Source organism: Myotis yumanensis, unplaced genomic scaffold (genome assembly GCF_028538775.1).
Source record: "Myotis yumanensis isolate MYYU_CA2020_CCGP unplaced genomic scaffold, mMyoYum1.0.hap1 SCAF_15, whole genome shotgun sequence".
NCBI lineage: Eukaryota > Metazoa > Chordata > Mammalia > Chiroptera > Vespertilionidae > Myotis > Myotis yumanensis.
Window position 1 is genome coordinate 19,688,385 of NW_027223766.1, and position 17,908 is coordinate 19,706,292.

General features: G+C 39.1%; 1 protein-coding gene across 1 annotated transcript in view; it reads right to left on the bottom strand.

Moving 5' to 3' along the window:
- The window catches only part of DNAJC5B (DnaJ heat shock protein family (Hsp40) member C5 beta), a 37,322-nt gene that overhangs the window by 9,529 nt on the left and 9,885 nt on the right, over positions 1-17,908 (bottom strand). The window contains exon 3 of the mRNA XM_070392332.1: positions 2,094-2,307. Within this exon, the coding sequence (XP_070248433.1) occupies positions 2,094-2,307 (214 nt within the window). The remainder of the gene's footprint in view (positions 1-2,093; positions 2,308-17,908) is intronic.

A 17,908-nucleotide genomic window follows, 5' to 3' on the forward strand; every position in this document is an offset into this window, starting at 1 on the left:
GACTTAGGTAAATTACTCTAAAAATAAAACTGCAGCCCAGCCGCGTGGCTCCTTGGTTGAACGTCTACCTATGAACCAGGAGATCATGGTTCAATTCCCAGTCAGGGCAATGCCTGGGTTGCGGGTTTGGTCTCCAGTGTGGGGCAAGCAGGAGGCAGCTGATCAATGATTCTCTCTTATCATTGGTGTTTCTATCTCTTTTTCTCTCTCCCTTCTCTGGAATCAATAAAAATATATTTTGAAAAAACAAACCTGCAACACCCTCCCCCTCGACAACTGCCTCTAAGACCCTGCTGTGCAGTACTCTTGAGTCATTGCCCCAACAAGCTCCTCCTTTCATCCTTTAAAAATTTTTTACTGTGCAATTGCCAGATTTTCCTCTTCTCTGGAAATGTTCTTTAATTCACATACTGTTTTGTTCTTTAGTTGTTTCAAACTAGATTGCTTGTCTTGTCTTATCCCTTTCAATGCGTAGCACAGTACTAGGTGCAAGTAGGTGTCCAATGTTTTTAAAATGCATATTTCAATAGTACAGATTTACTCATACAGTGCATACTTAATACATGCTCACTGTGTGCCAGGCCACTCTCATGGGCACTGTGCAATTAGGCTTTGGCACAAGCAGAAGGGGAAGGTAGAATTTTTTGTAGCCCTATTTTTAAAAAGCCACATCAGGAATTACTTTATATACCGCTTATACTACTGGACATCTGCTTGTCTATGAATTTTGATCAATTTTGTCAACTTCCTGAGCAAAGAAACCTATTCTCGTTTTTATGCAGGTGGGCTCCCAGATGCAATCAGGTGCTAGTGTGCAAATAATCTAGAACTACAGATGGGCCTTCCTATGGGAGAAGTGTCATGCCTGGAGGTTAGGTCCCCAGGCAAGCCCACAAAAAGCCCATATTGTTATATGAATGTTTAATCTATCATCAGAAATGACATTGTCAGGAAGTACACTCTCATTCCAAGTTCCAGATCTGCGTGGCAGTTGTCTCCCTCCCAAGTCTTCAACAATAGAGAAAGGGGGTTTTAGTGGGAATCCTAGTTATCCCCAAGAAAAGGAAGTATGGGACTGCAGGAGGCAAATGAGGCTTGAAGTTGCAGACTCTCTCCATGCTTATGTACAAAAACATTCTCTTCCTGCATATATAAAACTCTTCAATTTAGCAATATTTATTTTAGTGGGAGAAAGTGGCAATCAGAATACCACAGAACATGCCTTTTTGGAAATCGGCAGCTTTATAAATTATTAATTACAACTCATGAATGTAAGTTCATATGATTTCACAAAATGTGTGAACTGCTCACATGTATGTGAATTGTCCAATAATATGCTGGTGGGCTATATATATGTTCATATGCAAATACATTTTTATCAGAAGATATTAAAACTCATAAACAAATATAAAACCATCACCAAACATACATATAGTAGGTATTCCTAGGAATCTGCACAAAATTACTGTCAAAAATCAGTTCTGATTGCACTAAGTCCTTAAAAATGTTGTCTTTTCTTGACCAGATATCTTTTTTCTCTCCTTCCCTCTCTCTGTCTCTCCAACTCCCTCTCTTCCACTACTTAATTCCCCCCTTTCTCCCACATTTCCTTCACTACCTCACCACAGGCTCCGCGTGAGCCCATGACATCATTACCACATACTCCCCCAAGTACTGTGTTTGCTGATGCATTCTGTGCTATAAATAGTAAAGTACATGGCTAAATTTGTTAATAATAATTTATTGGACAGTCATCACACTAATAAATTATTTTCCGTTTTGAGCAATGAGTTAGTTCTTAATTAGTCACTATGGAGGAGGAGAAGGCAGTCAGAATCAACCTGAAGCTTCAAATGCAAATATAATTAATGTCTGGAAGTATTTTAAGTCGTGCTGTATATTACAATCATTTGATGAGCTAAAGCAAAAACAATCCTCAAATAACAATTTTCCATCAAAGCTATATCTCCTTTTATTTACACGAGTTTAATAATATATAAGGTTAGGCTTTCTTTGAAATCGAGTCTAAAAGTGTGAATAATATCATGATCTAACAGGAAATTGGTTCTGAAGGGAAAAAAAATATGACTCACCTTTGCCCACCAACTTGACAGCATAAAGTAGGTATTAACATTTTCATCTCCAAATTGCTCGGCCACATACAGCCCCAGTGAGCCGTACTTGTCATAGATGATTCTCTTGGACATGTCGGTCAGTATGGTGTGGGCATTGTTGATTTCCTTAAACTTGTCAGCAGCAGCTGGGTCATCTGGATTCTTGTCTGGATGGTGTTTCAGGGCCAACTTTCTTTTTAAAAAAGTAAGGGAAATGTCATTTGACAAGAATTACAATGGCATTTTAGAAGGGCACTATTCATTTGTACATCCTTTATAGATCTAATACTATGAAATGAGCCCTAGCTGGTGTGGTTCAGTGGAGAGAGCGTCGGTCGGCTTGTGGACTGAAGGGTCCCAGGTTCTATTCTGATGTGTCTCTCTCACATCAATGTTTCTCTCTATCTCTCCCTCTCCCTCCCACTCTCTCTAAAAATCGATGGAAAAAATATCCTTGGGTGAGGATTAAAAAAATAAATTAAAAAATAAATACTGTGAAATGATAATGTTGATTTAACTGAGCAGGTGCTAATTAAATGTCTCTTGTTTCTTTTTTTAAAAATATATATTTTTATTGATTTTTTTACAGAGAGGAAGGGAGAGGGATAGAGAGTTAGAAACATCGATCAGCTGCCTCCTGCATACTCCCTACTGGGGATGTGCCCGCAACCAAGGTACATGCCCTTGACCGGAATTGAACCTGGGACCCTTCAGTCCACAGGCCGACGCTCTATCCACTGAGCCAAACCAGCCAGGGCAATGTCTCTTGCTTCTAATGTGCAGGTACAATAGTATTGTTTCTCCTCTCATATCCTCAAAGGGATTCTCAAAAGCATGGTTGTTGGGGCTGAGACATCTTGATGTTGGCAAATATTTGAAGTTTATTATTACCTAGAAGCTGATAAGTACCCCACCTCAACATGCAAATGCATGGAACTTTAAGAGCAACAGGACCAGTTTACACCAAAAATTTCATTTACAACTAGAAGAATTTTCCAGAATTAACAAATCTACACACCACATATTCTAAAAGTTAAATTCACCTATCAAACATTTTTCTAATTTATATTTCCTTAAATAAATACATTATAACCCCTTCAACGAATCTTCCACAAATCCCTTTTGTTTTTCTGAATAAATACTGTGACTTCCTTTGTATTCAAATGTATACACTTTACCTCTTTTCAAATAGGTCTTTCCACTTCAAATAATCCATAGAAATTTACTTGTGAGTAAAAAACCCTGTCTCTGTGGACCATAAAGTGGTTTGTAAGGGGTGTGATTATGCATTGTGCTGCCTCGTTTGTGTGTGTGTGGGGGGGGGGGGACGGAGGGGGGCTGATTGGGAATATTTTTTTATCTTCAGTTATACTCAAGTACAAATAAAACTATAAAATAGATATAAGAAGTGAGCTTATAATAGTCAGGCTCTGGCTGGTAGCCCTCTCCAGAGAGATTTAAATATTGATTAAAGCCATGTATAGAATTGAGTCTATAGTAGTTTTTCCAATACAAAGTCAATTAATTTTATGACTCTCTACTGGAAAGTCCACATGACTTATTCTCCCTACTGTGCCTATCATGGGTATATGTAGGAATACACCATATGGTTTTGTTTATTTTATCACTTTTAGAGTAAATTGTTTTTATTTTAATGCAATAATAAGGGCAGAAAAGTAAAGTATATCTTATAAAGCAAGCTATACAATAAGTAGGGGAGGGGTCACACCTATTTTATGAATGAAAGTATTGTTGGGTTAGGAAGTAAGGGAATAATAAAGTAGCTCAGTGTTAGGATGCTTAAAAAGTCCCAAAATATTTAAAAGTACAAATCTTGGTATGTAATCCATTCTAGCTTTGACCTCAGGATAAACAAAAAGAATAAAACAATGATGGTTCATTGTAAATTTGATTAACCAAAACATTTTTCATCTTTTTGAGAGATGTTTGGGTTATCTAGAAATTCTTATAGATGGAACCATTGGAGACATTTTTATGTGCAGAATTTATTATGAGATCTTGTGCTAATAGAACAAAATTCCTATTTTGTCATTTTTAAAAACTTTCATATTTACTATATGCCAGCACTATTGTAAGGATGTTATAAATATTAGTTCATTATTATTCACTACACTCTATGAGATAGGTATTATAATTTCATTTAACAAATGAAGAAATTTAGCCAACAAGAAGTTAAGTAACTTACCCAATGTCACACAGCTAACAATTAGAGCCAGGCTTTGAACACAGGCAATCTAACCCTGAGCACATGCTCTTAACCGCCAATATGCTGCCTCCTATATATGTTTAAACTTAGGAAAGTAAGGCACACAGAATGTTATTAGGCCATTGTAAGGACTTTGGCTTTTGGTCTAATTAATGTGGGAAACCATTGGAGTGTTTTGAGAAGGAGGGTGGTATGATCTGATTTTAGTTTCAGAAGAACCATTAAGTCTTGGAGAGGACAAAGGTGAAAGCAGGGAGACTCTTTTAGAAGTTTATAGTGATTCAGACCAGTGTGGTAGTGTAGAGGATGTAATGAGAAATGTTTGGATTCTGGATATATTTTGAAGACTAGCTGGATTGGATGTGAAATGTGAAAGAAAAAGAGGACCTACGGATGAATCAAAAATTTGGCCTGAGCAATGGGAAATTTGGAGTTACTGTTAAAGGGTTGGCAAGGAATTTTTTTGTAGTAGGAAATGGTTTGCTAGGATTTGGAATTCTCTTTTGCACACCTCTGAGATGCCTATTAGACTTCCAAGTGGAGATGGAGGTAGAGAGATCTATGAGCCTGGAGGTCACATGAGAATTATGGGACATGTATGTTTGGGAGTTGTCAGCGGGTAGATAGTATTTAGAGTCATGGAACAGGAAAAGATTCCCAAGAGAGTAGGTCCAACAGAAGTCCAAAGACTGAACTATAGGAAGGAGGAACCAGCAAAGGAGATGACAAAAAGAAAGACTAACTTGTAGAAGGAAAAAATCCAGAGAATATGGGATCTTGGGGTCCAGGTGAGCAAAGGATTTGAAGAAGGTCAGCTGTGTCAAATGCTATTGACAGGTTAGGTATGATGAGGATTAAGAATTGATCACTGGGTTTAGTTATATAGAAATCTTTAGTGACTTTGACATGTACCCCCCACACACACACACATAAACACATGCATCTATACACACACACACAATCTATATCTATATCTATATCCATATATCCATATATCTACATATCTACATATATATATAGATATATATCCATATATCTATATATATAAAAGCTTAAGTGACCAAATGGCCGAATGACTGGTTGACCGTTCGTTATGACATGCACTGACCACCAGGAAACAGATGCTCAACACAGGAGCTGCCCCCTGGTGGTCAGTGAATTCCCACAGCCAACCCCCTGCAGTGGTCCCCCCCCCCCCCCCCAAGATGGCCCTGATCACTGGCCCTGATCACCAGCCAGACCGAGGGACCCACTCATGCACGAATTCATGTACCAGGCCTCTAGTTATGTATATGTCTTTATATAGGGAAAAATAAAGCATAAAAATAGGCTCCTGGGATCTTTTCATTAACTCTGGCTTTCTTAGAAAAGAAAGAAAAATGGAAGGTTATATCTATAAGCACAATTAACTGGGTTTATATATGTACATTGGGATTATAGGCGATTCTGTGTTTTGTTGTTTGTTTTAATAGCTGAAAGTTTAGAGTTTGTTCCCTTAAATGGCTCATGACAAATTAGAAGGGGGGAAAGGAAGAAAAAAAGTCCTCCAACTTCCATGATACAACGTTCATCATCAAAAAACCTCATGTGGATTCTTTAAGCACATTAATTTTAATGGCTCAATATTCCTGGAATTCTCATTCTGTGCCCTGGAATACAATTGCAGCATTTTCCCTACAAGTTCCAGAGATCATGTCCAGACCAGTCAAATGCAAGAGCTGTTAACTTCTGCTTAGAAACAAAGAAATTCCTGGAAAAATGGCTCTTTACGTGCATTTCTTTGTTTCTGGTATTCAGTTGTAGACTGATACACAGGGCCCAAGAGTTGGCCAGAGAAGCCTGGCTTCCTGTCATATTTTAAGCTGCTTGGATCATTGTCAGCTCACAAGGGCAGATGCTCTCAACCATTTATCACATTCCTCTAACAATGGAGTTGGCAAAGTCAGAGAGCTGGAACACCTCCATTTGTAACAAGTCCAATTCTTGGTTGCCAGCAGCATTTTGACTCCTCTTGGCAGATACTCTTGGCTCTGAGGAATCCTCTGGAAATATGGCTAGCAGACACAGCTGCCAAAATTACACAATTGCTCAAGGAGATAGTTGATCAGTGACCCACCCCCTTAGGAATTGTCTATGGAACAAGAAATGTGTAGAATTTAGGGTTGAAAGGAAGTGCTTGGAGTACATTTAAATGTACCTTTACTCACTTGTTTTAAATGTATTTCTTATAATTTCTAATTTTATGCTTAAAAGTGACATAATATTAAATCAGAGCTTGTAATTCTAAATCTCTCTCTCCCATTAGTCACCTGTTAAACTGGTATAGCTATAACTAATATTAGAAGTAGCAACAATGCCTTTAATTTCTACTTCAAAACCCAATGACAGCTATAAACTGAGATGCATAGTGAATTCAGTGAGTTACAGATAAGCCAAATATAAGTTTATAGTTGTGATTTCCTAAGGCCCCTAAGAGCTATCTATTTTGAGGCAGTGGAATAATCCTAAGAATTGTAATGTTCCTCCCAGTTCTCTTCCTTACACCAACTAACACTCAGGTGAGATCTACCTACTACTCTACCAGTTTCTGAGTCACCTAAGACTTGATTCTGACCATGTTGCTCTAGCTCTAGTCCAAATCTATCTCCATGGGATTGGAATGTCAGGTTTTTCCTCTTTGATTTTCTGCAGTTTTTATGTGATGTGCTTGGGTATAATTTTTTTTTTATTCTGCTTGGCTTTTACTGGGCTTCTGATATTTAGGGATTGATATCATTCACAAACCTGCGAAGTTCACATAAATTATGCTTTCAAATGGCGTTCTCCTTAATTCTCTTTCTACTCTCCTTTCAGACTCCAATTGCATTTATCGAAGGCCATGTTAATGGATACTTTAATATATTTTATCTTTCTTGCATTGTTTCCTCTCCTTTTCTGATTCTTTCTGGCTATTTTTTCTGACCTATCTTCCAGTCAGCTCTCTAATCTGTTAAACCGTACCTTTGAGTCCTTGATTTTGGTCATTGTATCTTTTAGTTATAAAATTTATCTGTTTATTTTAAAAATCTGAAATATTTTCATAATTTTCAGTTCTCTCTGAAAATTCTCATTGTTGTAATTTATCTTTCCTGATCCTGGTAGTTATTTTTAAATCTATATCTGATCATTTTAATACCTGAGGTTTCCACAGTTCTGTTTCTGTTTTCTCATTTCTGCTATTCTTGTTCATATTGTCTTGGCTTGAGTACTTGATCATCTCTGTGTGCCAGATATGTATTTTAAAAACTTTTAAAGAAGTATTTGGAGAACTAAGATGTTATCTTATACCAGACAGCATTTTTATTCCCTATTTTCAGATGTCTGGAGGCACATACAAAAATTGGGATCATTTTAATCCAATATTAGGGATTGAGATTTTCTTGGTCAACCAGTGGCTCAAAGTTTGGTTACAACCAATGCAATACTGGTGTTTCCATGATCTGTGTATGTGTAATAAAGCTACAGTAAAATTTAGTAGCTTAGAACAACAAGCATTTTATTTATTTGCCTACAATGTTGTAATTGGGTTGGACTTGGTGGGGACAGTTTCTTGCTGTATCTGGCTTTGGCCAGGACTACTCAGTTGGAGACGAAGGATCTGCTTCCAAGATGGCCTCGGTGACTTGCTGGGAAGTGGTGCTGGCTGCAGCTAGAGTTCAGCTGGGGCAGTGGGCTGGGGACTTGCTTCTCCATGTTGCTTCTCCACATGGCTAGGAGAGATGCCTCACAACACGAAGGTCTCAGGGTAGTCATATTTTTTCAGTGGCTAGCTTAAGCCAGATTGCAAAAGTAGAAGCTGCTAGGCCTTTTAAAGTTTTAGTAAAATATCACTTCTGCCACATCTATTGGTTAAATCAGGTCAGAGAACCAGCCAGATTCAAAAGGACTCCACAAAGACATGAATACCAGGGGACATAGTTTGGGAGGCTCACTAAAGTCATTGTCAACCACAGATGGTTTACTTCCTTGCTGCCCTCTCTCCTGAGGGCACTTGGGAATCTAAGTAGAATTGCAAGATTCCCATTCTTGTTGGGCTAGGGTCCAAAGCTTTTCCCCCTTTGTAGAGTCTTGCTCAGCCTCTCAGCTTCTTTTCTCCCATATTATGACCTAGTCAGCAGTAATTCTTTACTCTCAAATGATTTTAAGATGTATATTTAGAAATAGAACGTTCCTTTTAGTTTTTCTAGTTGTTCTCAGCAGAAGGGAGAACTGATACACATTACCTAGCCAGTGATAACCAGAAACTCCTAATTCAGAAACTTCTGCTTACTTTGTATGTTTATGTTTTCTTCATTCAAATATAAACTGCGCAAAAAGCTTTAAACCACTGTTATATAAATGAGCCAAAGCACCTCTATGTTGACTCCTATGTTGTTCATTTATTTCTTTTTTTAAAAATTGTTTTTAGAGAGGGAGAAAGAGAGAGAGATAGAGAGAAAAACATCAATTGAGAGAGATACATTGATTGGTTGTGGCCCATAGGGGCCCCACCTAGGGATCGAGCCCACAACCTAGATATGTGCACTGACCAGGAATTAAACCTGCAACCTTCAGTGCATGGGACAATGCTCTGACCAACTGAGCCACACTAGCCAGGGCCTCTGTTTACTTCTTTATTGCAGGCTAAGACCCATTAGCTCAAAAGTCTACTGGTGCCAAACTCAAATTTTTATACATTCAAGTATTTTAAAAGTAACCCAAACAAGAAGATTGTTAGCTTTTTAGAGCCTGGCTGCTTTATATATTGCAAGACCTCACCCTACAGCTGCTGGCCATTGATAAGATACAGCCATGTGGTTATAAGACCCAAGCTGCCACGGCCCTTTGGAGCTCTCTGACTCCAAGACTTCTCACTAAGCTTCTGAGTGACATCACCTAGATCAGCGGTTCTCAACCTGTGGGTCGCGACCCCGTTGGGGGTCAAACGACCCTTTCACAGGGGTCGCCTAAGACCATCGGAAAACACATATATAATTACATATTGTTTTTGTGATTAATCACTATGCTTTAATTATGTTCAATTTGTAACAATGAAAATACATCCTGCATATCAGATATTTACATTACAATTCATAACAGTAGCAAAATTACAGTTATAAAGTAGCAACGAAAATACTTTTATGGTTGGGGTCATCACAACATGAACTGTATTAAAGGGTCGCGGCATTAGGAAGGTTGAGAACCACTGGCCTAGACATTGAGCCTCCTTCCCACCTTCTCCCTCTGTTGGAAGTGCCTTTGCCCGTTTCCCATTCTGAGGGTGGCCCCATGCTGTTAGTCTCTGAAAGGTCTCATTCTGTGAGGGGCTTCCCCTCTCCTGTGATCCTGTGGAAACACCATCCAATAAAGCATGTTGTGTGTTACTGGCTTTCTTGGTCACATCTTTTCCCTTGATCAGCCCTCAAGTCTTTCAAACCCCCTACAAACATTTCATGTATTTGTACCCAGTACAGTTTCACTCCCTATAAAAAGCTCTAACAACAACAACAAAAAATGCAATATGCTACTGCGAGCTGAAAGGAGAGTGTTAATGGGACTCAAGGAAGCAGGATCCACTGGTCCAAGATTAGTGTAGAGTCAAGGGACAGAATAGAATTTAAATAGCAAATAATGATGCCAGTACTACCTCTGCTGCAAATTATTTCAGAACACCTGATACCATAATGTACAACTCAAGTAATTGAATCATACCAAAAGCAAAGGGCCCCCTGAAGGCACATTACACAGTCCTATGATTTCTTCAAATTTACAGATGGAATATCTGAGCATCTCACCCCGGAAATTGGGTGTTGTCTGGGATCCACAGTCACATTTGTGATTCAAGACAGATTGCATGAGATAACAATAGGAACCATAAATGGTGATCTCTTTCAGAGAATTCGTCTTTTCCATTATGTAGAAACACATCGAGAGTCAAGTGCTGACCTCTAGTGGCGGTCAAGACAGGGACTCCACTGTACTTCAATGATTCCCTGGCAAATAATCCCAGATTTTTACTTGACTTTATGAGGCATTATGGTTGAGTATGTTTTTAATATGAGAGTTAAAAATACTTAAACTTTTGAAAAGTTAAAATTCCACTTGCTATTATATTTCCCTGATGATTAGTGATATTGAGCACCTCATGTACCAGCTGTATGTCTTCTTTGGAAAACCATGTTTATTCAGATCCTTCACCCATTTTTTAATCAGATGGGTTTTTGGTTTTTTGCTATTGAGTTGTATGTATTATATATATGATATTAAATTATTACCAGACATATAGCTTGCAAATATTTTCTCCCATTCAGTAGGTTGCCTTTTCATTTAGTTGATGGTTTTCTTTGCTTTGCAGAAACATTGTAGTTTGATATAATCCCACTTGTTTATATTTGCTTTAGTTGTCTTTCTTTTGGTGTCAAATACAAAAAAAATCATCGCCAAGACTGATGTCAAGGAGCATGCCACTTACGTTTCCGACTTATAATTTTATGGTTTCAACTCTTACATTCAAGTCTTTAATCCATTTTGAAATAATTTTTGTGTATGATGTAAGATAGTGTTCCAGTTCATTCTTTTGCATGTGGCTGTTCAGTTTATTAAAGAAACTGTCCTTTCCCCATTGTACATTCCTGGCTCCTTTGTCATAAATTAATTGAACTATACAAGCAGATTTATTTCTGGGCTCTCTTCATTGATCTGTATGTCTGTTTTTCTGCTAATACCATACTGTTTTGATTACTGTAGCTTCATAATAAGGTATGAAGTCAAGGATCATGTTGCCTCCAGCTTTGTTCTTCTTTCTCAATATTGCTTTGGTTAGTTAGGGTCTTTTGTGGTTCCATACCTGTTTTAGGATTCTTTGTTCTATTTCTGTGAAAAGTGCTTTTGGAATTTGATAGAGATTGCATTGAATCTGTAGATTGCTTTGGGCAATATGGACGTTTTAACAATATTAATTATTTCAGTCCATGAGCATGTAATATCTTTCTGTTTGTGTCTTCTTCAATTTCTTTCAACAATGTCTTATAGTTGGTTAATTTCCCCTAGATTCTGAAAAGGTTTATTCTGACAGCTTTTTTCAGATATTTGTAGTTTTTGTGGAGGATCAGAAATATGGAGTTCCTAATGCCATCATTTTCACTGACATCACTACCTATCAATAGTTTTAATATCTATATCAATTTCACTAAAATGTATTAAAATTTATAGAAACATATCCCTTTGAAAGTGTACTCTTATTATTTACTAGAGGCCCAATGCGCAAAATTCATGCAAGAGTAGGCCTTCTTTCCCCTGGCTGCCGGCACAGGCTTCCCTCTGGCACCCAGGACTCGGGCTTCCCTCTGGCCGCTGGCAGGCACCCAGGACCCGGGCTTCCCTCGCAGCCCTGGCTTCATCTGGAAGGATGGAAGGATGTCCGGAAGGACATCTGGTCTAATTAGCATATTATGCTTTTATTATTATAGATGCTTTTGGTATGCAATAGGTGTAACAATTTTCATTGAGGTCAAACAGTACTGTATCTTCATATTCTTGCTTTCAAATTTATGTTCACATAATTTCCTTATGAGTGTATTAGATTATTTGATTTGACCCCCATTGCTAAAGCACCCAGGAAGCATTGCTTTTTCTCGCATTTATTCATTTATGCCTTCATACATGCATTTATTCACCAACTAGTTATTAAGCACCTAGTCCATCAGGCATAGCTAAAGGTGTATGGTATATGGCAAGTAACATCTGCTGAGTGAAGCCATGATTTTTTTTAAATCAAAAGATGACTTAAGAAGCAGTTCGGCTCAGTAGTTAGTATTGCCACAAAAGGTGCATTACATTACCTTAGGACCTATAAGGACTCCCTTGTGGATCTAACTATTTTAACCATTAGATATATAATATGAACTTTGCTAGTAGATACCAGAATCCACGTCTATCCCAATGCAAGGAAAGATGTCACATTACCTGGTATGTGCAGTCATTCCCTAGGTGTGCTGAGAGTGAACCCACTGCCTCACACTCTCTGGAACTTAAAGCTTGGTGCTCATTCTGGATCCTTTCTCTACTTCTGTATTTAAATCCCAGTCTGGGACTAAGAACCCTGAATTTCATCTCCAGGCTTCCTTCTCAGACATTGACCTTTGCATCATCCTCCAATATGGCCCATCACTCAGGTTCTGGCCTTTGAATCCTTTGGATTCATGGCAGTTGTTTTAAACTCAGAAATGTTATGGTTAAGAGCAGTGGGCTCTGGAGTAAAGCAACCCAAGTGTCAGACTTGCGTGTGACAGCTACTTAACCTACATTTCTAAACCTGTTTCTTCAAGTGTAAAATGAAGACAATAGAAGTACCTATAATACAGAAATATGAGAATCAAATATAATAATGACTACAAATCACCAAGCATAGTGCCTGGCACATAGTAAGCATTGCATACACTAGTATGTTGGAATGTGATTTGTCCTCTGGCTTTTATTTTATTTCCTTTGATACAAATTGGTGTAAACTGTACTAAAATTAAAACTGTGTTCACTTTCTTGGGGAAGACTTCTCTAATCCCCAGTCCAGATCAGCTGTGTTTCTTATATTCTCTTGTGGAGCCATGCTTTTTCCTCCAGGGCACTGTATCTCATCCATAATTAGGCACTCATTTTTGTCATCATTTGATTAATTTCTGTTTCCTCCACTAGACCTCAAGTTACATGAGATCAGTAACCATGGTTTACTTATAATTGTAATCCCAGAACCTAGCATAGTGCCTGGGACAGGAGTAAATGATGGAATAAAGCATTAACTTTCATTTAAATGATTAATATGAATCCTATGCTCAAGTTAATCTATTGCATCCACAACTGACTCCTTTATTTGGCTTGTCTTTCAGTATGTATCTTTTAAACCTTACTAAATCTAACTTTCTATAAGATAAGCTCTTTAAATGGTACAAACTATAGATATGAATAGGTATAATATGAATAAGTATCCAATACTAAATAGGTATTGAGTAAATTAGTAAAAAAAAAAAAGTCATTGATCATTATGATTCTTGTGCCCAGGAACAATGAAGTTGAAGTTGCATGAAAAAATAAGAAGATCAAGTGGAAAAATTGTTATGGGAGGAGGGAGAGTATGCAAGAGCTGGAAGGTAACTCTGACTTGGCCTCATATTCTTTTGTTCTTAGTGGAAGGTTTTAGAATTCAGGAAACAAATTAGTGCTTGATAAAGATTAATTTCAATTTATCTTGTGAGCTTGAATCATCATCTTGCCTTGTAAATATTTACCATTCTTCTATTAGCTGTGTATTCCCCTGACATTCACACTTTATTCATCATCAGCCTCTGTTATGACCTGTAATTGCTAATAAAGATGGGTAAAAGCACCACTGCTTGGGGTTAATCACTATGGAAATGACACTCCTTCCTGCTCCTTGTGAAAATAACTTTTGACTCACTTTCGTCTACTCTGAGGCAACTCACCTCTTTAGAGATGGAAGATGAATTCCAGAAAGCTCCATGTGAAATTGAATGAAATAGAATAGAAGAATCAATTTAATTACTGCTGCTCTATATCAGGATAGAAATTAAGCTCATCCATGAGGCACAGAGATCCAGGTGCTGATGTATAAAACGAGTTCACTCTGATTTTGTGGTCTCTGATATGTTAAGGAAGAGTTTGATCTCATTCAGAAAGTAGGCCAGCATTTTGTTAGTTTCTTGCACCAAGGGAAAGCAGTCGGTCTCCCTTTTAAGCATCCTAATCTTGTTTTTATCTAACTTCAACAATGTACATATCAGTGTAAATAAAAACTAACATTGAAGTTATACGTGAGATTTTGAATACTCAAGATTCACATTCTCCAAATTGCATAACTGGCTGTATTTTCTACAGTTTTCCCTTCCTTATCCACTACTTCTCACTGGAAGGTCCCACAACTGTACAAAGTGAGCAGGTCCCAGACTGAAACCATTGCCTTTCCTTGCTGGTCTGCCCTCTCTATTTACTGGGTCAGTAAATGACTCCCTACCCAGCGAGGTGACAAAACCTTTGAGAATGATCCTGAAGAAACTGAGAATATAATCAAAGAGAACACACAGAGGCAAAATCTATTTGCTGACCAATTTGTTCTTACATTTGGTAACATTAGCATGGTGCTAGGGCTGGAAGTGAGAGGAAGACAAAGCACCGTGCCTTCCCTCAGAGAACTGATGGAGTGGGAGAGGCAGGAAAGGGAGGAACTAAAACCTCTCTGATGCTCTGATTGGACATCACAGTGGGCCATGGAGCACACGGAGGGCCTCAAAGAAGGCCCCACAGGCCTCCTTCCCCCAACCCCTTGTAATCATTTTGGGTGTAATGTTTGGGTCCCTCCCGCATTCCCTCTCTGATTCTAACTTTTTGCTTATATGCCCCTTAAAATTTTGAGAGACCATTCTCTCCACATTCTAAACTTGGTATCTAATCTTTTTGTTTGTTTATATGTTAATGTTCACCCAAAGATTATTTTTCCCATTGAGTTTTAGAGAGAGAGGGAGGGAGGGAGAGAGAGAGAGAGAAAGAGAGAGAGAGACATCTTTGTGAAAGAGACACATTGATTGGTTTCCTCCCTCCACATGCACCCCAACTGGGGCCAAAAATTGAACCTGCAACCCAGATACATGCCCTTACCTGCAACCCTTCAATGTGTGGGCTGACACTCTAACCACTGAGATACCAGCCAGGACAGTATCTAAATATTTTTATGAGAATAAACAGATGCAAAGAATACAAAATTTTCAGCATAGTACAAACATTGGCATGTTAAAATAAAACAGTTTTAACACCCTTTTAAATGTATGCAAAGGAATTTAAATGTCACAGAAATCTAAAAATACCCTCTTCTCCACCCCCCCCCCCACACACACACATACACATACTCCTAAAACAGTTTCCTTGCACCCAGGCCCTAACTAGTTTGAAGAATGCCATTCTACAGGGCTATTTCTATTACTTCTTGTGTATTTTTTGTATGACTTCTTAAGTATTCTTTGTATCACCCAGTACCCATGTGCCAGACCTTGACTAAACACTTCACATGTATCATCTCACTTAATTCTCAGCAGTCCTCTGAGCTCAGTATATTATCTGTATTTTGAAGAAAGTGAGGCTAAGAGATGGGATTTAAATCCAGATTTTTCTGAATTCATACCCTGTGCTCTTAACTTCTACGTTATACTTAGAATTCACTGCAACCAAGGGATTTTGGTGTTAAAATCTATGTGGAACACCTTGAAGAGAATGTGTAACTTCCAGTACCACTCCCAGCACCTCCTACCTGCTTTGCTTTTCTGCACAGCATTTACAGCATCAGATAGACTGTATGTTTTACTTAATTTACTTATTATTAAGCTTCCCTACTCAGCCAGCCCAGAATATAGGCTTCAGGAGTGCAGGGATTTTATCTTTTTGCCTAGCACATAGTAGGTGCTCACTTAATATTTGTTGAATAATGAACAGAACTTGCTGCTAGAAAGCCAATAATGGTGAGAGATTCTAGATATACTACAGGCTGCTAAGTGCTCTCATCATCCTTCTTGGCTTCTGCTATAATTAGGTAGCAGTATGAGGTATAGATCAAATCTACTGACTTTGGACTGAAGGATTTTTATGTACCAGTCAATATCAAGGAAAGAAGGATCTAATCACACACCTAAAGTGCTTGCTGAGCAGCAAGCTATATTTACCTCTTTCAAGTTACTAAGGAGAATACAGAACAGGTAGCCTTGTTTGTTATAAAGCTATGGTAGGGAGGTGGATGCATCTTTGAGCCATTACAGCCTACTGTTCATGGCTGGGAGTTTGAGCACATCAAGGCATGCTTGGAGGCCTGGAGGCAGCCTCCCAGAAGTCCACCAAGCCTGAAGAGCATTCCAGAAAGAAATCCACGTCATGTACCCTGCTGGGGCAGCCACTGCCGGGTAAATCTGATGAACCAGTGGGGCAGCCTGATGGAAGCCTATCTGGGGGTGGCAGAGACTCCTTGAAAAGAATGCCATCTCAGGAAAGAAAGAGCCAAGCATAATGAGCTTGACCTAGGAGCAAAGCTTTAGGGGTCAGAGAGGATGGAGAGTCTAAGTATAGGGTCATTACTGCTAGTCTCTGACTCACCTCTGAGCACGCGTTTGGTCCTTTAGAAAGAGATCTATAAGAAAAGATGGAAGGAGCTTATCTATCAAACTTTGACACTCCCTGGAGGCTCTAACAGAGGGTATCACAAAAAGGAGGGAGCTATCCCCTATATCCAGCCTCTACCTCTTAGTGGCGCACAGACCAGCAGGCACTGGTGATTCCCTCAAGTCTCCAGATGAATAGCATAGGTGGCTTCTTGGCCTGGGGGAGTAATTCGAACACTTGGTCACCGACTACTTAGCAAGGAGACCTGCTCTCCCTGCTGGGCCTGGTGGGGCCACAGAATAGCAGCAGAGCAGCCCTGCCCAGCTGAGAACCAGAGGAGCTGCAGCAGCAGAGCCTAGCATGCCGAGTTGTGCCTGCAGTTGACCATGGACGTGCCCACTGAGTGAATGAAAGCAGTGTCATTCACAGGGTGGAAATTTGGTTTGTTGGAGCAACACTGCTACATGAGGATGAACTCAGTCCTGGATCCTGGGAGACTTTCCCAGGGGGGACTCCTAAAAGGACTTGGGTGGTGAAGACTTTACAGGGAACTCAAGTTCTTGAGTCACTTGAAAAGGGCCAACGCCCGGTATTGGGGATTAGAGAACAAGCTTTGAGTCTCTTATTTCACCAACCAACCCTCTTGCCAATTGTCCCACCATTCACTAGTGTCTCTCTCCTCCTCCCTCCCCATCCTCCCCAGCTTCCTAACTCAAATTCCTTTGCCTCAGAGAGACTACTTAAATTAGGCGAAAGAGGGAAACACGCCAGTTTAAAGTTACAGCAAATATGTACAAGATAAGTAACTGCTGAGCCTTCGCAGGTGTATTTGATTAACTAAAATGTCTCCTTCAGACAGCATGCAAAGGGGGAGTAAAGACTTTTAGGCAGTGGGAGGATAGGGGAAAATATTTGCTTATCTCATGCAAACACTGTTATGATTAAGTGGTGTGACCCAGCCATGAAAAACTTGGATTAAATGAGCCTTAAACTTTAAGCTTCTTGGAATGATTATGCTGTACAATGTGAAAGGCAGATTTATTCCCTAACGAAGGCCATGGATGAGACTCGTACCACGAGTCTCACCCTGTGATATGGCACTTTTGACATGGAGCAAAACGTCACTTTATGTTGGATAAATGGTTTTTGAACAGTGGCGGCAAATAGCAGGATAATTTTAGACTTTTAAGGATGATGAGGATATCTATCCATTCATAACTGTACCTGGTATTTTCATTGTGCTCTTCCACAAAGAGCTCCACACACTTTGAGAAAAAATGATCTCATTTATCTTTACAAAGTCTCAATGAGACAAGAGCTTCAGTACATGATGGATTGACACAGAAGCCTTCCTCTTGTCACTGCTCCCAGATACCCTCTGAGGTAGCTGGGGACTCCA